At 42.8% G+C, this 20,065-nt stretch overlaps 2 protein-coding genes across 10 annotated transcripts in view; both read left to right on the top strand.

Annotated features, from left to right (window-relative positions):
* The window catches only part of anks1aa (ankyrin repeat and sterile alpha motif domain containing 1Aa), a 51,337-nt gene extending 40,184 nt beyond the window's left edge, over positions 1 to 11,153 (top strand). For 3 of the 8 annotated variants that reach the window (XM_028409317.1, XM_028409312.1, XM_028409310.1), the window contains 12 exons: positions 3,866 to 3,964; positions 4,190 to 4,336; positions 4,763 to 4,870; positions 5,081 to 5,251; positions 5,330 to 5,464; positions 5,554 to 5,625; positions 5,733 to 5,819; positions 6,155 to 6,292; positions 7,176 to 7,352; positions 7,907 to 8,005; positions 8,664 to 8,758; positions 9,845 to 11,153. In XM_028409317.1, the coding sequence (XP_028265118.1) occupies positions 3,866 to 3,964; positions 4,190 to 4,336; positions 4,763 to 4,870; positions 5,081 to 5,251; positions 5,330 to 5,464; positions 5,554 to 5,625; positions 5,733 to 5,819; positions 6,155 to 6,292; positions 7,176 to 7,352; positions 7,907 to 8,005; positions 8,664 to 8,758; positions 9,845 to 9,848 (1,332 nt within the window). In that variant the 3' untranslated portion in view covers positions 9,849 to 11,153. Of the gene's footprint in view, positions 1 to 3,865; positions 3,965 to 4,189; positions 4,337 to 4,762; positions 4,871 to 5,080; positions 5,252 to 5,329; positions 5,465 to 5,553; positions 5,626 to 5,732; positions 5,820 to 6,154; positions 6,293 to 7,175; positions 7,353 to 7,906; positions 8,006 to 8,663; positions 9,752 to 9,844 lie in introns of those variants that run through there. The other 5 variants (XM_028409318.1, XM_028409316.1, XM_028409315.1 and 2 more) reach the window with 3 other exon arrangements.
* Positions 11,154 to 12,377: 1,224 nt separating this feature from the next.
* On the top strand, positions 12,378 to 20,065 carry LOC114438993 (specifically androgen-regulated gene protein). Of its 2 annotated transcripts, XM_028410682.1 has the most exons (4): positions 12,378 to 12,544; positions 16,272 to 16,397; positions 16,662 to 16,815; positions 16,894 to 20,064. In XM_028410682.1, exons 2-4 carry the CDS (start codon positions 16,293 to 16,295, stop codon positions 18,297 to 18,299), a joined length of 1,665 nt encoding a protein of 554 aa, XP_028266483.1. In that variant the 5' UTR covers positions 12,378 to 12,544; positions 16,272 to 16,292; the 3' UTR covers positions 18,300 to 20,064. The 2 variants fall into 2 exon arrangements, with proteins under 2 accessions (XP_028266483.1, XP_028266484.1); XM_028410683.1 differs by lacking the exon at positions 16,272 to 16,397 and having other exon boundaries at positions 16,894 to 20,065.

Here is a 20,065-nt window from a genome sequence, read left to right as displayed (position 1 = left end):
TTTAAGTCTGTGGCGAAGACTCTGAAGTTGCTCTTTGAGTTTAATCTTCCTTCCGTCTTCAAGTCTTTCACACTCTTCTTCCTCCTCAGCCTTTTTTTTGAAGCGGAGAGCTTGCAGTATTTCTATCTTTAAAGTCGGCTTATGGACCACCTGGCTTTTTGAAATCGCTGAAGGAATTAGTGGGAAAAAAGTGTAACCTTTTTTCAAACAATGTGAGCAAATATGAACCTTTCTAAGAAGCACAATTTAGTCTCAATTGAAAAAGACAGCTAAACTTTTCTAATTGTGTTTAAAGTGGGAGAAAAACGGGTATTATTTCACTGTTGAGGCGTTAGGTTGGGATGTTTGTGCAGGAAACTGTGTAATAATCTAATACTGCCATGACATCTCTTTAGCTTAGCTGCTACAGAATGTCAAATATCAAACACAAGAATTTGTCCCACTTTGTATTATGCTATTAACATTGATCTGTAGACTCCTTTTATTCTTTAGAAATGGCTGCCTACTGTAGCCAATAGGCAGTGAGATCACTAATTAAACTGTGTTTACTGTGCCACTCAGCTCACTGTGATCTCTATCTACCCTGCAGGCCCACTCTAAGAGCAGATCAATAACAGCAGTGATTGTATTGTGTTCAAGCAGCGTAGCAGAGACGAGCCTCTGTTGAAACCAATAAGATTCTTTTTATCGACTCGTGGAGCAAATGTCCCGATGAAACGAGCTCCGAGCAGCCGCGCTGTTCTCCAGTCCTCCCTGCTACTTGATGACTGATGCTTGTTGAAATGAAACAGCTCCATTTCTCTGTACTGCGGCTTCTGGTGGCTCAAGTGTCAGCTGTGACACAGGCAGGTTCGTTTGTATTCGGGGCGACTGTCTTTGTCTGAAGCTATCTTTTATGAGGCCAACTTTTAAGGACGGCAAGTCAGTGAAGGTGACTCGAGAAATTCTTGGTCTTACGGTCTAGTATCCATCCATGGCCAGTTTTTATAACTTTCTGTCCTCACAGTGACGCTGCTGAGGGGGAATGCAACCAAGCCCTGCAGACAAATCCAGTAATGGCCTCCAACACTTAGAGCCTGAAGGATTGGAAATAGATTTATTGATTTCCCCCTCCCCCCAGTTGTGATGAATTATTGTCCATTTACCCGTTCGTTGCGTTTGTCTGTGAATTAGATTAGATCGAAAACATTTTTTTTTTACTGTGTGTCTGTGTGGTCTTAACATGGCAGCCAATTTACAAGGACAAAGTGTGGCTCTCGGTGCTGTTGGTTAGCTGTCCTTTTTACAGTCACAATGAGTGATCCGTGCCCTCCGGCACATCCGGCCTGAATTCAGAGTGCTTTTAAACCAGAGGGACTGCTGTGGCTGCTCTCTGGACAGGCTGGTGACGGACAGCATTTTAATGAGAGGACAGGGGCTGCACAGGCACAGAAACAAAACCACCCAGCTCACACTACTGTAGATGGATTCATTTCTATCCACCAATGTATATATTCTCACTTTAAAACCTGCAGAACCTGTGCAGCCAGAAATGTGGGAATGTCAGAAGTGTAAAAATGTCTGTCGGGTAACTGTCGTTTCAACGAATAGGAACCCTGAGCAGGCATCTATACAGCCTCTTAGCAGTGCCCTTTATTATACTTTGAGTTTATATTGCATGGCCAATACTGTTTATTTACTCAGCCTTAGGCTTAGCATCCAGATACTTGGTTAAGTAATCCTGTGGACACTACAAGCCCTGTATTCTAAACCTTACAGTAGTAGTTTATGAGGTCAACACTTAAAGGTAGGGTAGGAGATTTTGAAAACTCGGTGAGAGTCAGCCAGATTTGGAAAGTAAACACACGCCCCTTTCTCACCCAGAAGCCACGCCTCCCAATCACATTGGGCTTCAGACGAGCTTCAGTCTGTGGCTTTGGCCATCATGCACGTACCTCTCTGGTGCGCAGTGCAGGAAGACAGTGACAACCAGCCAATACTTCACGCAGGGTCCACCCGGAGGATTGGCTGAAGTTTTTTGCGTTTTTTATAGCTTCCACAGATGATTCATATTCCTCGTTTTAAAGCGAAACTGCCGAACAAATTGGTTGCTCTCGGATTGTAAAGAGAAGTTTCACTAATTTAACAAAAAGTGCATCAGAATGAAATCTCCTACCCTACCTTTAACATCTCTGTTAAGGTATAAAAATGATCTGAAATTAACAACAAATGCAACAAATGCAGAACACAAAAATGTTTTAACATACAAGATATCTTTTTAACAGTTAATCAATTATTAAAAGTGTTGGAGATTGATTTTTTTTTTATTATTTTTGACTATTCGATTAATGAGCTAATCGTTGCATTTATTTTCCTCTTAACATAATTTATTTATTTTTATTCATCTGCTAGGACAAAGATCTGTTTTGTGATTTCTGTTTCCTGCACTGATCCCAGAAGAAATCATAAACTGTCTCTTAAAAGCTGAACAGGATGTTTTGTCTGCACTACATCCAAAACTAAAACCTGTTTAGCAGTAAGCCAGGAAATAGGCAGAGAGAGAGAGTAAAGTCAGTCTATTAGAGTTACTGTATATCTCCACCCGCATACAGGCATTTATCGGTTAATCTCCAGTGGGACAGTAATGCAATGATCCGAGCACTGTGAAAGCACCATTATCCATCCAGCTTCCCAAATAGTTTCAGTCCTCAGCTGTAGAGGCAGCGATCAGCGTGCTGCTGCTCACACTTGATGGGCTTTAATTTGCCAGTTTAGTGCAAAGTGGATACATCACGATGTCTCATGTTCAACTGTAATCGCAGCTATGCATCACTATGTAGCTGTGATGAAGAAGCAGCAGTTCATGTTCCACACCACACAAACTACAATGAGACTGGGATTATAGTCTTACTCGTATAGTCTAGATATATACCCAGACAAAGAGCCTATAAACCTGCTGTCCGTCTCAACAGAATTAATTGTGCTTCCCCCGGCAGCATTACACAGATTACTCAATTTTTACTCTCACTGACAGCCTCACTTCTCCTCCTCCTCCTGTCCACCCCTTGTTTGCATACACAGGGTCTGCATGAAAAACAGGCTGTCAGGTTTGACCTACAGACAGCTTCACCTCCATCCCGTTAGTGCTGTGTGTGTGCAGAGGTGAACACCATAGGATTAACTTGAGGTTTATATTGAGGAGTCAGCCACATGGACCCTGAGCTGTCACTATTAGTTCCTGAGGCAGCAGCACCGCAATGCTTTAACAGATGAGATTTAGTCGCTGACCGATTTGAAGGAGTGATCCAATACATGTTTATTGCTAACTGGCTTTCTTGCTGGTCAATCTGTGTAGTGTTGCTTGGTAGTAATCTATTTATTTTCGGATGTCTGGTCATACCACCTCACTAAAAAATGGAAGTTCTGTTTAGAAGAGGGTTTTGTTTGGATTTCTCCTGTAGCTGCAGTCATATTTCTGACCGCTCTGCAGCTCTGACATTGATTTATCTCCCTTTTCTCTATTATCCATTACCTGCCACACAGTCTCGAAGGTGATATCGTGTGTAACCAAAGATTGGGTGGACCATCATTCACAGCATCCCAGTCAGTCCCCCTCCCCTGCACACACTTAAGTCTCATTTAAGGGGCTATCGATGTGGTCGGTTTCTGGGGAGGATCTCACTCTGTAGTTATTGACCCTTTTTCTGCAATGGTAGCATACCTGTGATCAATATTATTACCCTGCAGTACCCTCCTCATCACACTGAATACTGTAAAATCATCGCACACAGTTTAAGTCCTCTTGCTCGTGTCCTCATTTTGCTATACTCACCCGAGTATATAAATTAAAATACTAATGATCCTCATGTTTTTGTGTTCTCGGTAGGGGAGCAATGTAATGGAGGACCAGGACTTAAGAGAAATTGGAATCACAGACCCAAGCCACAGAAAGAAGATCCTGCATGCAGCGCGTTCATTACCAAAGGTGACAACTCATCGATTCTTGCTTCAATATTTGATGTCTTGGATTTCCTCTGATGTTAGATCACAACAAGCTAATCTCCCCTTTAGCACCAAGTAGTAGATCAGTGGAAAGCAGAAACTGGAGGCAGGACTTGTGTACACATAAACATTATACATACAGTATACAGGAAGAACTGTGGCCTGGACCCTTCCAAGCATCTGTGAGTGATTACCTCTTCTCCCACAGGTGAAGGCTCTGGGCTGTGATGGCAGCAGTTCCCTGTCCTCCTGGCTGGAGAATCTGGGCCTCCACGAGTACTTGCACAACTTCCTGGCCAGCGGCTACCGCACTCTGGACTGTGTCAAGAACCTGTGGGAGCTGGAGATTGTGAATGTGAGTCACCAGAACAAACGCAGACTATGAGGAGTATCGGAGGGTGAAATTAGTTTTCAAGTGTGGTAAAGAAAACTCAGGGTAGGGAGCGAAGTTGACAGTTTACCGCAGCTTCAGTGGGGACAAAAACCTTGAAGGTGAATACACAGATGTGTGTGTGTGTTGGGAAGTGAGCCATACCTGCTAAACATCTGTATGTTTTTGTTGTTTGTTGTTATTTGAATTTTGTTATTTGTTTTCTACAGTTTTACAGGATGCACCTTCCTAGACACGTATTGCTTCAATTCTTAAATGTGTGTGCACACATTACTGACACAGAAATTCAAGAAGCGGCTCTTTATGGAGGAGCATTCTACTAAGGAAGCTTTTATAAAGTATTTATTCAGGTGGTGATGGTTGTATTTGTGAATTTTTTTTCTCCCTCAGGTCCTAAAGATCACCCTGCTCGGTCACAGGAAACGCATCATTGCTTCCTTAGCAGAGAGGCCTTATGAGGAGCCTCCAGTCAAACCTCCTCGTTTGTCTCAGATCAGGGTAAAGACCTACAAACTGCTTCAGTCACACAAATCTTGTATGTTTTTCACAATTTAAATTCTTGTACCAGACAAAGGAAAGACACTTACTTTTCACACTTACGTTATAGTTTAATTATTTATTTATTTTTTAGTCCGTAAATGTTGCAAGCCGGCAGTTACAGTTATATGAGTCGAGGAGAACTAACTGTGCCTGACTCCATCTCTACAGTGCCAAGACCTTCCAGGATCTCAGACGTCATCCCCACTCAGTCAGCTGGACGCCTACACCGGCCGCTCCATGGACCCTCTGCTGCCCGGAGCAGAGTCTGGGAGGAAAAAAGCACCGGATACCGACTACGACGTGACCCAAAAACATCGCAGTGAACGACACAGGCCTCATGTGAGTGATGAATCTGTATGTCTATGAGAATCTTCATGTAGTGTGGTGGTTGGTTGATAATATTAGTTATTCTTCCAGGAGCGGTATGAAGAATACCGAGAACCCCGCCTGACTCTGCGGCCGCCCAGCTTAGCAGCACCCTATGCCCCAGTCCAGAACTGGCATCACCAACCTGAGAAGCTCATCTTTGAATCCTGTGCTTATGAAGCTAATGTACATTCACACACTTCTAGTTCCTACCATCAACTTTAATTCATTTTACACACCTACAATCATTGTTTTATCCCTTCTTTCTCTTACAGTACCTTGGCTCCATGCTTATTAAGGATCTAAGGGGAACAGAGTCCACGCAGGACGCTTGTGCCAAAATGCGGGTGTGCTACAAGTTTCTCTAACTTCAAAAGAGGACATGTACATATTGTTTAAGTGAGCCATAAATCACCTTAATGTGCTTTGTGCCTGTGTTCGCTTTTCCCTCCAGAGGTCAACAGAACAGATGAGAAAAGTCCCAACAATCGTCCTCTCAATCACATACAAGGGTGTGAAGTTCATCGATGCAGCCAACAAGGTCAGTAACTGTGTGCTGACCCTCCCTTTACTTGTTAGGTCCAGTGTAAATAATGCATGAAAAGTGTCAAGCTCGTCGCACCAAGTGTCGTGTCTGTCAGATTTGTTCATGTTTGTTTGTGTTTCCTGACGGAGAGCGAGTTTGCTCATTTTGACATTTAAAGTCTTGCTACTTTGGAAGCAAAACTTTTTATAAGCACACAAACCACGTTTTTACACACACATATATATATATATATATATATATATATAATTATAAACATACCACTGCATGTATTTTTCCTTGACGTATTGTTTGTATGCTAAACCTCATTCATTTATCTCTTCCCGGTGCAGAACATCATTGCAGAACATGAGATCCGTAATATTTCTTGTGCAGCCCAGGACCCGGAGGACTTGTGCACGTTTGCTTACATCACTAAGGACCTGCAGACCAGCCACCATTACTGCCATGTCTTCAGCACAGTGGACGTGGTAAGGACTCCATCACAGTCACTCTGAACATCATGGTCATCTATCCTCCTGCCTCTAGTCACGTCAAACTGATATTCAGCTGATTAACTACACACGTTTGTTATTTTCCTCATGCTTTCTGGCTTCCTGCCGAGCAGGTTTACCCTCTGTTCAGCTGTACAGCCTGACCTAGCTTCAAAGTGTTTCATTAAGCTTTGAAAACTTTCCTTCCTGCTAAATTTGCATTCCTCCACCATCAACTCCTGTGGTTACACTGAGGAGATGTGACAGCCTTTGCACGGTCAACACCGTTATCTGTAGTCTGCCCTATCTCTGTAAGGTGTCACGCTTCAGCCTGGGTTGATTGCCTTCCTCGTAGACACAGTGCTCCTCTGGCCATGATAACTAGACCGTCCATTACCTCCTCTGTGCCCCCCGGAGATCTGATGATTGTACAGCTAATCTGCTTCATAAGACAAGAGCCGGCTTAACAATGCTCAGTTTCCTCTTGGGTGGCTGCTGTTCTCTGTGATTTTCTCCTGTGTGGCTGAAACAAGCACTGCAGATAACTGTCAAAAGGCCGGAACATCCTGCCACTCTCCACCGTACACCACCCTGACCACTTAAAGACACACACCAGGACTTGAAGTGGATATGTATTGATGCCCATAACATAGTTTTCTCAGGGCATGCTCCCTCATCGTAGAAGATGAAAAGGACTTCAGAGCCCTGTTTTCGCTTTCTAAAGTGCTTGTTCATATTCGGAGGCAGCCAGTGTAAACCAGAATAATCCAGCAGCTTTAGTGCTAAGCTACAGTGGGTGTATCTACACACACTGCCCCTTAGATTTACTGCCACCTCTCCGGAAGGATGCTCCCTCATCTTTCTCTCTCTCTCTTTACAGAACCTCACCTATGAGATTATACTGACACTGGGCCAGGCGTTTGAAGTAGCTTATCAGCTGGCTCTGCAGGCTCAGAGGACCAAACAACACCAGAACCTTCCTTCCAGTTCAGAGGTCATTGAGACCAAGTCCAGCCGGCCGGTGCCCAAACCACGAGGCAGCGTACGGAAGTCAGCAGTGAGTGGGACGTCCCGGATGTTTGTTAAATTTATACTTCGTACAACACGTCTTGTTGGTGTTTGGACCTCCTCAGGGTCACACACTCATTCTTGTTGTAACTTCTTCTTAACAGCAAATATCTCTTCCTTTGGAACCAATACTTGAAAACACTTTGATCATTCATATCAGTCTACAGCTTTTCACATCATTATGGTTACACTGCACTGATTTTAGCCATTAGCATTAAACCATTAAGAAGTGAGCTTGTGCTGAATATAAATGAGCTAACTGCACCTCAGGGACGAGCCACACATCTCCAGCTGCAGCTCAGCAAACACACTGAGCTTCCTGCTTGTTGTCATTACTTCAATGTCTGTCTGTGTTTCCCTCATGTTTGTATTTTGATATATACATTTTTAAATGTACACCTGTAAATCTGCACCGTGCCTCACTCCTCCTGTCTCATGCTGCTCAGATCTGTGTTCTCACCCTTTGCTCCTGCTGTCTGGTTCTTTTGTCCTCTCCTGTTTTGGTTCTTGGTCTCTCCTCCTGGCGGTGTTCATCTCTCCCAGGACTCTCCTCCTCTCGACAGTCGTTGCTGTTACTGTTACACCTGCACCACCCACCGCCCCTCCTTCCTACCGATGCACTCTGCCAGCCCTGCTGCCCAGGTGCTGCCTTCTCTTTCTGTCCCATCTCATTGTGCTCCCTTTGTCTTCCTTCTTGTCCCTGCTTTCCCCCCTCTGACTGCCCCATAAATCATTTTTGTGTGTATTACTGCTCTTGTCATTGTGGTGTGTTGAGTGAGCTTCACCTTCCCAGACCTTACCTACTTTTGACTCTGGTGCCCTCTAGTGACATTTTGGTAATATGGCAGATATTATGGCAGGGAAACCAGTTCATTTGTGATGATAGGGCCACCTTTAGTTTTACTAATGTTTAATGTAGGGACATATACATAAACACACACAAACTGGCAATGTTTATCAACTCTAAATACAAACAGAGTACCTAAAGCCTTGCCAAATAAGATCAGTTATCGAAAATAAATCCTAGAAAATGCTGCTATAAATGCTTTTATTTTATATTTCATAATTTTCTTTGTGACCATTGCAATTCTCCATCTTTCTTTTAATCCCAGTGTCACTCAGATTTTTGGGTACATTTTAGGTCAGTCCCCTGCACAATGTGTAGACAGGAATCTTCTTTAGATTAATGGTTTTTCTGCAAGCGGTGTCACCCAGAAAAGATGTTTTATATAGTTTGATTACTTCTGATCCACTGCTGCTCACAGCCAGATATTCTGATGTTCTCCATTTGTGCCTACAGGGGGACGTTGTGGACCAGGAGGGGGATTCTCAGTCCCAGGGCAGCAGCACGTGGCTCATGGACCCAAAGGAATCCAAGCGCACTATCAGCACTAAGTACGAGACCACCATATTCTGAGTGGAACCCTCTTCCTCGTGGGCTTGGTCTCACACTTCTTCCTTCCGTCCTTCCTCCTCCTCCTCCTCCTCCTCCTCCCTCCTTTGTTCTGTGTGCCTTTTCACTGTGACTCCTCTGCGCCGGACCTCCGCCTCTCTCCCTATGGCACTCTGTGACAATTAACCAACTGCTGTTGCTCCTTCCTTATTTTAAACACTTTTTAACCGATCATTTGTGCAGCCCTTCCACTTTGTCAGCCTTCCTCTCGCTCACAGAACAACCCTGCCACTCACCTTCACCGCCGTGTATGCTTCCCCCTTTTTTCCCAACTGTCAACCTCCCAGAATTAACTCTTGGTGATAAGCTCTTTCTTTTCTTGGTGCTTTTTCCTGCTCTGTTAGGCGACGGCCGCTCTGAGGCTTTTCACTCACTGATCTTTCACCTCCCGACTCCTCCGAGTGCTGAGAAAAATCTTGAATTGCTGCAGCCGGGAGTGACCCACTGCACACATCTTGCACCTGGATGGACGTCTGTGTAATTCTATGCATCAGTCAGGACTGTAGTGGGCTGCTTCTGTCCAGATGCAGGTGTTACAGGGGTTACACGCAGGTTTAACTAAGCTGCCTGTTTGAAGCCAAAGGAGGCTCTGATCTTAGCACTGTGATAGCACTGTGCAGCTAACAAAGTTAGCATTTTGGGGGATTTTCCAGTAGGGAAGAAAATAGGGCAAAGAGGCTAGGATGGACCCGCATGTTAGTGGTCCTAGCTGCTCCAGAATTGTGGATTTAAACTCCGATGCTTCTGGAGTAAACTAACTAGAACTAAGCACTTTTACCAAATCCCCCATGTGTGTAAGAATAAGTGCATTTTCCTCTGTCCTGTCGTCTTTTCACAGTAAATGCCTTTGTTCATTCTGTTAGCATTGCCTTCTTTCTGTTAATATTTCACAGCTGCTTGTGTTAATCATTTAATCATTATGGGGGGTGGGGGGGTTATCCATCATTATCATGCTGTTTGCTGTTACTTTGACTTTATGTTAACCTCATGGAATTGTGTGTGTGCGTGTCTCTGTCCCTTCCCTATAGCTGAACACTGTGGCCACTCCTCCAGTCAGAACAGTAAGAAAGGACAGGACATGGGCGCCCTGTTGCATGGTGGGTAGGATGTTTTGTTTAAGTAGTAGAAGAAAAAAAAAAGCGACCCACTTCACATGCAGCAAGACCACGTTGCCGGTTGGATCATGCTCAGTGTGACAACACAGGCCTGGAGACAAAGAAAGACATCTTCACGTCAACTTCACGCCACGCCGCTGTCTCCATTTCTCTGTGAGTGACAGTCCGATGAGTTCGTCCCGCTCGACTATGCATTTCCTGAGAAATGAATCGCCTCCCTCACACAGAGTTTGTGTTTATTGTTTCAGGTTTCAATGCAGAAGTTGTAGTTTAAGGGGAAGTGGCATTTTAGTTTTTATGATATCAGACCTCACACTGTAGGTACACACTCCCTGTAGCTTCTCTTTATGACCCATCAGCTTGCTAACATGTGTAACTGTGATAATTCTGCATGGGAGGAACTGACACTACAAAGACTGTTTTATAGTGATACATCAGAAAATGGCTTTTATTTCATTTGAAAGTTTGTTTGTTTTGTTTTGTTTTTTTACATGTTTTATACGACAGTGATGTGTCCAAATACTGGAACTGGGTCAGGTGTGGTTCACTGCGGTCCTCTATATCTCTTCTTCTTAACAAGATTATTCACCAAACCTGCCATGCAGGCTGGTACGACTTGCAACAGGGCACAGCATGTTTCTCGTAGCCAACTCCTTCGATACGTTGACTGTTAAAGGTACTGTTTGGTCCACCAATGTGTATATTATGGGTACATAATGTAGTCAGGTCATTTTGATTTAACTGTTGTATATGTGGTACGTTGTCCGGCCAGTACGATAACTCTATGGTACACTGTCTTCGGTTCGCTGGCGTAGGCACCTTCAGCCTGGTCCTGTCCTGCTTTTGCACATTGCTACGGATCAGGAGAGATATTTTGGGACTAATCTGATGACAACAATGGTGAGAATGATATTGTACATGAATCAAGTGGTCTGTATTTTGATACTTGAATGATTTTTGCTTTTATAGATATCTATATAAATATATATATGTATATGTATGTATGTACGTATGTAATTTTTGACGTTTGTCAAAATAGAGAAAAGGACTATGTCTTATAAATTTAAACATATCGTGAATAAATACCCTGTGATTTAAAAACAAAAGGCTGAGAAAATGACTCAGAAGAGGGACCTCACTTCAGAAAAAAAAAAGATTGTAAATAATCTTGGGCTTCCAGTCTTTTTTATGATTATTTTTCATAATTGTACAACTAATAAAAGGCGCAGCTCAAATTCTTGTTGGCTGTTTATTGTCCTTGTCTTTCACGTCAATACAATGTAGCTGGATGAATCCTGCAAAGAGTTCTTCAGGTGAACTCCTGTGAGGCCTTTTATTACTGTTCAATGTCTTTGTAGACTCTAAAGCTTTAGGCTGTTGTTTACTTTTTATCAGCTTAATTCAAGCATTGAACATTTTTCAAATTGCTTCAGCTCCACATGATGTATTGTATTTTTTATCTTTGGCATGAGGGAAGAACATTAGCGCAGCTTTAATTCAAAGGTTGACTGCAGTAAAATATGTCAAGTCACTCAACAGCTGCCTCAATAATTCTGAAGTTTAGAAAATGAAACATTTTCTGGCTGGGATGGAGGGTTGAATCGAATCTAATTCTAGATTCATTTAACTTCATTCAACTCGGTGTGTTGCTCATAGTTTATAAATGACTGTGATGGGCCTGTTTGACATAAAAGGTTTATTATTCTTCCAATAAAGTCACAGAATCGGAAATTGTACTAATGGACCTAAAGGCTGTTTGTTACTATGGCTGCATCACATCCTTATATGACTGCTGGACTGGACAACTAATTAATAATATGATTTCAAGCATATGCCACAGACCTGTTAAGCTGTTCCTGGAAAACATGCTGATTCTGAGATTGATCAGCAGATAGTTCTACAGAAGGTTTTTCTGTTCACAGCTGTTGAATTATTGAGATTCAACTCCTTTCTGACCAAAAAAATGGATAACTCAACAGCTGTGGGCTGTTGTACAGACATTTATGATTTCCAAAGGATAAATCCTGTTCAACCGTCTGTGACAAAAAGCTGAGTGAAATGAGCAGGACTAATTGCAATTTCATTTGACAATATATTCAAGGTCTTCACATTTATTTCATTTGATTTTTTATCTTTTATTTTATTTTTTTCATTTTTCAAATTTTTTCATTTTATTTTTTAATTATTTTATTTTATTTTGTTTTTCATTTTTTTACATTTTAATTTATTTTATTGTATTTTGTCAACATTTACATACGGAATGAAAAACAGTATAGTATATAGACAGGTCTATGTATTATTTCAGTTTTGGTTGCGCCCATTTGGCTGCAGTTATTCTATTGGCTCTTCCTCTGGGAAACGTCTACGTCAGCCGCTCGCTGATTGGCTACTCACCAACCTGTACGGAAGTCAGAGAGGTCTCACCTGTCTGCACGTATCTCCCACCTGCACAGTCGGGCTCCGCTCGTACTTTAGCGCAGTTTTACTTCCAGGAACAGTGCAGCAGAGGTTGGAGGGGAGTCAGGTGCAGCGCTGCCATGGACTAACATCTGAATTCTGCTCTTTTTGTTGACGTTTGAATCCAGATATCGATCCTTCTTTATTTCTCCTCTGGTGAGTTTTGAGGAAAACTTTTATTTTGAAAGTGAAGCTAGTTTATTTCAGTTTTAGTTGAGGGTGCAGATGAGTTACAAAAAGAAAATGTAGTTAAAAGTCAAACCAGTTCTTATTTTTATAATTATTATATTAGTGCACCCTTGTTTAGACATGTGTGTGTGTGTGTGTGAGCTATTATCTCATTTATTCCTTTTTGTATTGTGTTCCTTTTCTCCAGTGACCTCAGTGTGTGTTTATATTGAGAAAGAGAAATAAGTGAAGGTGAAATATTGATCAAAAAGGTTAGAAATGTTCCCACATACAGCATGATCACCATTACAACTCATTTTTTCATGCTCTATGACCCACTATTTCTTATCATATGCATGTAATGATTAAATGTTTGTTGGGCCAGGGAGGACACAGCCAGGGAAAGTACAAATATTTGCACCTAGAATGTCAATAATAGTCATTTTAATGGGACAAACTGCCAAGCTAAACATTAATGGAATAGTTGTGTTCACTCCAGCAGATTGTGTGCGAGTTGCACAACCTGATGTTCACCATGAACTTTTGTTTACTTGTAATCATTAAACCAGTTCCAGCTGACTGCTGCCCTTGAACACATACTTAACATTTTTTTTTTTTGGGGCCCATCTTTTTACTAACATGCTGTAATTTGTCATCGTAGACTATAAATGATGGTTTGTAATAGGTCTGGCTCACAAACTGTGCAGCTGTTGTCACATTAAAGGCCTGCAGCTGATCCTCCCTCTTTATAGTTAAAGCGCTCAGCTTGTAATTCAACGCCCAGTCACATCAGAGGCTGAATTTTTAAAGAGTTGTCTTGGAAGCAGGCAAAGTGACATTCCTGTCACTATTAAATCCTGACTCAGCTGTGGGTGTAGTGAGCCTTGCCGCTGCCGCCCTGCAGGTTTGTTGCTGCCTGGTTCAGGTTTGTAGAGGTGTTGGCTGCTCGGGTTTGGATGTTTCTTATGTGAGCGATGGCCGGATGGGAGGGACAGTAATTAGCAGCTTTCACTGGGAGGACAGTATGTGCTTTGTCAACTGCTTTTGTTTCCAGAAAACATGTGTGAATGTGGGCGATGATGATGATGATCAGGTTTTTCCCCTAAAGTGACTCGTCTTTGCAGAGTCGTCATGTCAGCAGGTCAAAAATGTCATGGGGACAAATCGCCAGCTACACAAGAGGAGTCACATGAAGGGTTAAATGAAAATATGTGTTTATCTAAGCTGTGTTTTTCTTCCTTTTATTACATTTTTATTACTACCTTGAAGCCAGGTTTCATTTGGAAGTAGTTTTTGGCTTCATTTAGAATTTAATTAAACATAATAGGTTGAAGGTGGTGGTGGTCATAAAAGGGTTATTAAAACACACTGAAACATGTGTGTATGAGGAAATCTGCGTCACAGGTACGCCTCCCTTTTTTCTGCAGGCGGCAGTTCTTTAGGGGGGATTTAAAATTAAATTTAGAGCCACAGAAATAAAAAAAGAAAAGTTTAGAGTCCTAACTTTGTTTTTTCATTGTTTTGAATGTAATTTGTTGCATGTTTATATTGTTGGGAGGATTACAGAATACATGTCCTTAGATTATAATGGATTACATCTGCATTATGTTGCATTTCACACCATGAATAATCATATTTACACAACAGAGCTCTGTAAAGTCCTCTTAAAGTGACTTTACATTCTCCACATGACTTAAGTAGAAGTTCAGCATATAAAGAAGCTAGCTCGCCCTCACATTTAGCTTTAGATAGAAGTAACTGACCAAGGATCTGTTACATGTAAATGATGAGGTGAGCACTATCACTAAAGTCCAAACGGCACAATGCAACCCTGTGTTGCTGCAGTCTTTTATATGATTTGACATAAGATGACATCATTCAGCTGCTCTCCTTTCTGTGGGAACCTTTTTATATCAAATATAATTTGTGCTGTCTGGTCCTGACAGTGGGATATGTTGTTTGTTTTGAATGTGTGTCTGCGTCATCCTCGCTGGAAGCTCGTCTGCTATTAATTTAGCACTTAATTAAAACTTCTACATGCAGCTTTGTGTCAGTATGGAAGCAGATAACCAGACCTTTTGGTTTATAAAGGGAAACTTTCATTCAGCTGCTCCTACATGCAAATGTTCTCAATGATAAGAGAACAATGAGGCTTTTTTTAACCTGCTTCCACGATCACACCTGAACCCGACTGCACCGTCGCCATGTAACAGACTGTAAAGCTTTTGACGGCAGATCATTACATTTGTTGGGCATATTTAGACACAGGTGACCTGATTAGATATTGTCCTTTCATGTCTCAGCCTTTGTTCATTATTAAGGGTGTTTTGAGCCTTTGGCGCTTAGAAAGATTTCCCTTTAAGTGGTTTTGCTTTGCTGTGAGTTGCCTTTATTCGCTGGTTTGTGTCTCCTAGCACTCTAATCAGCCACCTAAAAATAAGAACTTAGAAAAACCCCGTCTTTGTTTCCTATAGGTACGAAATGTTTTCCTCATGCCTGACCAAAAAGCAGAGGATAATACACAGGGCAGTGCTGCAACATAACTCAGCATATCAGCTGTCTTTATGCTGATAATACATGAAGTACAGTACATCATGCGTATTCACAAACAAAGGGCTTTTCACGCTTAATTACTGCATAATAATGGCTGGAATACCAGTTAAAAGCAACACCTAAAGCCCCAACTTTAGGCATGAAATGCATGCAGCAGTGAGTTTCCCTTCCTGCTTTCTGTTGCAGGAATAATGTACTTAAGTATAAGTAAGTAAGTTATATTAATGCTGCAATTGCTTTTTTAAAAAAAAAAAACATTTACCAATCAATGTGTATTAAAGTGATTGGCAGGTATGTGAGCTATAAGATTTGCTGGGGGCCATCATCTGCTTCTTCTGTCTCAAGGGTAGGACAGGGGGAGGGATCACCTCAGTGAATTACACTGAATTCCTTAACACTTTCACTACACAGCAGACCACTGACACAAACCTTGACAAGTGAATGAATGGCCCTGAGATCTCTCAACCATTTAAAATGTTTTTTTTAGCTGGATCTAGAGACATTTTTGACGACCCTGGCTCAAAGGTCAAGATTGGGATTTACTTACAAAGATAAATGACTAAGATAATGGTGTTGGGTGGCTCTGCTTCTGGACAGTCTGCTGGCTGAGAGCAGCCTCTCATACCCTCATCCCTCAGGCGATCAGGTGCAGCTGTTGATTGGGTAGCCTGAAACCAAGAAACGGAGCGGGCAGACGAGGACACCCCCAAGTTGACACAACACTGTTTGTAACCACTGATGACACTCGTGTCCACAACTTCCAACCAGAGATAAAGAAAGAACCAGTCAAAGAGTGGAAACAGAGAGATTTTGAAATTGTCATGTTACTGTATTCATTATAACCCACTTATTATCATTATAACGCCATTATTTTTATTGAGTGGCTCAAAGTGTTTATGTTCTATAAATCACAGTGAGTGTGACAGCTGTTCACCCCACAGTGGACAGCTTTTACATTAGGAGGATCATTTAACTCTCAGCTGTATTTTACGGCGTTCATCTGTCACTTTATTCGACACATGCTGTTTTATTTAATAATGTTGAAGCTGTTTTTATTCTCAAATTAAAACTCCTTTTCTATGTGTTAATCATTTGTTCAGAATTAATCATTTTGTATGCATTGTCATCTGATTTCTGGTCCATTCTCTCCCTCACCTTTCAGATTCTTTCTTCGTTTTTTGCAATGGCGAAGAGTGACACGTGGCCCGGTGGCGTTGCCATAGAATCCTTAACTAACGTTGACAGTGCAGGAAGCTGTGACAGTGTAATCAGCATGAACTCCGGCTATGTGAGTGCTTCTATTGATCTCCTAATCACAGTCTTCTGTTGCTTATCAGTGACACAAACTGTCAACACACGTATTTCAGGCCTGTCTGCGTAAATGTAGTTTTCAGGAAGGAAGGAGGAGAATAAAGAAGTGAGATTTGTTTAACAGGTTGTGATGATCGTGTGGATGAACGATAACAGGAAGAGAATCTGTATGAGGGTAAAGCCTCTCGTGTTTGTTTAGTTTGGTTTTCTTGAAATTAGTTTCCATATATTTTGTGTGCAGAGTGAAGACAGCATGGAGCACCTGTCGCCAGAGGAGAGGGCGTGTCTCACGTACCTTGAGGAAACCATTGAGGCGCTGGAGGTGCAGGAGGACAGCGGCTTATCCAATGATGAGCCAGATCCTGGGTCACAGGCAGAAATAAAGAGAATAAATGGTATGTTTTCTTGTTTATTTATGTGTGTCGTGCACACTCACATCGATGACTGTCATACTGTCTTTTCTTTATTATTAGACATTTCCGCTGGCAAGTCTGGAATGCTTTCCCACGCAGCAGCAGAGCCTGCATCCACAGCATTAACCACCGAGACTGAGCAGCACGCTCTGAGTCAAACCTCTGAACCACAGTCCAATCCTGCTGCAGCAGCAAGTACAAAAGATGGTGAAGCAGCAGAGGCTGGAGCTCAACACAATCCTGCTTCAGCTGCTGGTTGCAAAATCCACTCGTCAGCTACACCCACTGAGCTGCAGGGTTTATCCTCTGAGATTGATGTGGCTCTGATCCCTCCTCCCTCTGACTTCATGGATGAACCGGACATTTCTTCACAGCCAGAGAAAATAAAGGAGCTCCCCCCAATGTCCAGAAGCAAGCCAGGAGCTACCATTGACTTGGAGCAGCTACGTCAAAGAGCCTCTGCAAAGAAAACCTCAGTGAGCTCCTCTGTGACTGAGGAGCCTCCAAGCAGACCTGCACCAGATGTGCCCCCTCTCAGTCCACCAGCTGTTACCTCTGGTGCACTTGCAACCTCTCCTTCTGAGGCTGCTGCTGAACCAAGAAGTCCACCGGCTGTGGCTCCAAAGCCCAAGAAGCTTCCTCCCAATATTATTCCGAAGACGCACAAGGCAACATCTGGTCCTGATGGACATGCAGGGCATTCAGTGCCCAGCAGCAGCGACCGGGTGATTTTGGACCCTCAGAGGGTCCGTATTGAGGCCCTCCGAAAGCTGGGTCTGCTTAAAAGCAGCGAAACAAATTCAGGGCCGGCAGTGACTCCTAAACTTTCTCCTAAAACGAGAAAGTCATGGGCAGCTCCCTCCCCTCCAATCAGCCCAGCTACTCTTCATGCACCACCCTCAACCCCATCTGAGAGCCAGCCCAGCAGCCCACCTCCTGATTTTATCCCGCCCCTGCCTGTTTCTCCCACTGCTGTAGGCACACCAGCTCCTGATATTCTCCCAGCACCTGCTGCTTTCAGTGATCCCATCAGATCTCCACCTTCAAAAAATGATCCAACCACTGCCAACACCCCTCCTCAAACCCCTCCTACCCTGGTCAAGCAGCTAACCCCACCCAAGTCAGCCACATTGGAGCGCTCGGGTTTGGGTCTGAGCAGCTATATGGCCCGTCAGAACTCAAGTGAGGCTGCTCCAGGTGCCGGTGGGGTGCCAAGCCCAAGCCAGTTGCGTAACAGTCGGCCACGTCCCGCCTCTCTAGGGAGTGGGAAAGAGTTTTCAGGGCATGCTGCCACCAAAGAGCCGGACACAATGAGGCCCCTGCATGGCCAAACTGCCTTCCAGCACTCCAGAGACTCTCAGAAACTGCCCCGCTCACAAGGCATCAGTGTGCTGATCTGCCCTCGTGCAGAAAACGGAGGGGACCGTCGGGAAGCCCTAAAGAAGCTAGGTCTGCTCAGAGACTGAGGCACATACACCTCCTGCTGCTGATATTTTAAAGGACCAATCCAGATATTTACATAAGTAATGAAAACATTACAAAACTTTGTGAAAGCAGCTTAACCACATATTTATGCATTTTTCATTTGCATAAGCTGTGATGGCGTCACATAACTTGGATGCACCGAATAACTCACATGTTACATAACTGTACAGCCATATTCACAGTGTGTATTTCTGTCAGTCAAGGACACGCATCACATAGCTGTGGTTTTTGTAAATTATAAAACAGTTACTCCTAATGAGCAATGATGAAATACTTAGTCATTTCAGTGCATCTTGTGACGGGCAGCTGTTGTTTTATGTTTCAAATATTTTCATCTCCAGCATACTGCACACCCTGTCTGGTATTAATACAGTTTGCATTATCATTTGAAGGTGTCAGTTGAATGATTGGAAGAATAGAAAGTATGCCCTGGATTGCTGGTACATACCATCCTTTAGCTGTGAGCACACAGTCTGCGGCCACTAGGTGATAAGAATCTGAAACATGTGGTTTGCATGGCTGCGCCGTGACGCACATGCCAATAATCACAAGCTTGTTACAGAACAGCTAAGTGACTGCCTGCAGCAATATTGCTTATTTCCATCATGCACAATATATATACATACCCACGTATGCTATTCACGTCGTCTTTCAGTTGTTGTCCTTTGCTAATTTGATACATAAGCCCTCGTGTTTTGTGTCAAATTTACAAATTAAGGCAACAGCTTGGGCACTGTTTATCTGATGTGATGTTGAGAGAACTGGTGCGACCTGTTTTTTTTTTTTTAACCTCCCAGTTTAGACGTTTGGAAACAGCTTTAATGCTCGTGATGGCTCGTTTATGAGGCAACAGGCCGTCTGAAAAACATTTTATCACAGCTGCAGGCTTTTAGAGAGAGAATAGATTCGCTCTTTCCTTGTAATTTGCTGTTAACGTCACCTACTGCGGTGATAATAAAGTTCCATTTGAAAAAGTACTTCTCTGAATAGGTATTTAGCGCAACAGGGTACTGAACTGTACGTTTTGAGTTTTGAGCTCTTTTGTCTGTTGTTGGGCGAAAATATAACTTTCTAGGTAATTCTGGACATCCAAAAAAAGTGCATCATAACTGATAAGAGTTGTCATGGTGATTCTTGGAGCCCCTTGTCGTTTTCGTGGCAAACACACTATTATTTGCATGAATACTATGAACAGAGTGAACCCTTGATAAGTATCTGTTGGGGAAAAAAAGGATTTGAATGTTGTTTTGAATATTTTATACTAAAATGCAGCAAATGTGTGAATAATTTGGATGGCTTGGACACTACTCGTATAATCAAGACACTGCTGCTGGATAGGGATCAGTGCTCTGAACACTAAACATCCTCTTTCACAGTAGAACAGAGAGAAGAGGAAGCAGCTTCAGTGCATGCTGCCAAACCTACACAGGTATCTTTGTGTCTCTGTGGCATGTTGGTATGTGAGTTATCTCTCTTTTCCACCTGACAGCAGAGCTGACTGACAAGGACTGTGACAGCTCGTCACTTTCCCTCTTTTAGCCTCCTAGTTATCAGCTGCTATGAATAACATGCCAGGAGAAGGTGCGTGCATTTCCTAATTTGCCACATTCTGGAGATGGAATCTTAAGAATGGGCACATTTTATGACTAAAGTTTTAATAATAATTGGTATGCAATAATATCACATGATGGAGTAAGAAGGATGTTTTAAATTAAAGGGATTGCTCTTCCTCAGGGGGGCGCACGGG

This window comes from Parambassis ranga, chromosome 7 (genome assembly GCF_900634625.1).
Source record: "Parambassis ranga chromosome 7, fParRan2.1, whole genome shotgun sequence".
NCBI lineage: Eukaryota > Metazoa > Chordata > Actinopteri > Ambassidae > Parambassis > Parambassis ranga.
This window is presented reverse-complemented; position numbering and strand designations above follow the sequence as displayed.

Bases quoted from the DNA above. Each gene is read 5' to 3' on its own strand.
- LOC114438993 (XM_028410682.1), top strand. From the start codon at position 16,293: ATGGCGAAGAGTGACACGTGGCCCGGTGGCGTTGCCATAGAATCCTTA. The intron at 16,398-16,661 runs GTGAGTGCTTCT...TTTTGTGTGCAG, and splicing joins TCAGCATGAACTCCGGCTAT to AGTGAAGACAGCATGGAGCA. The intron at 16,816-16,893 runs GTATGTTTTCTT...CTTTATTATTAG, and splicing joins AGAAATAAAGAGAATAAATG to ACATTTCCGCTGGCAAGTCT.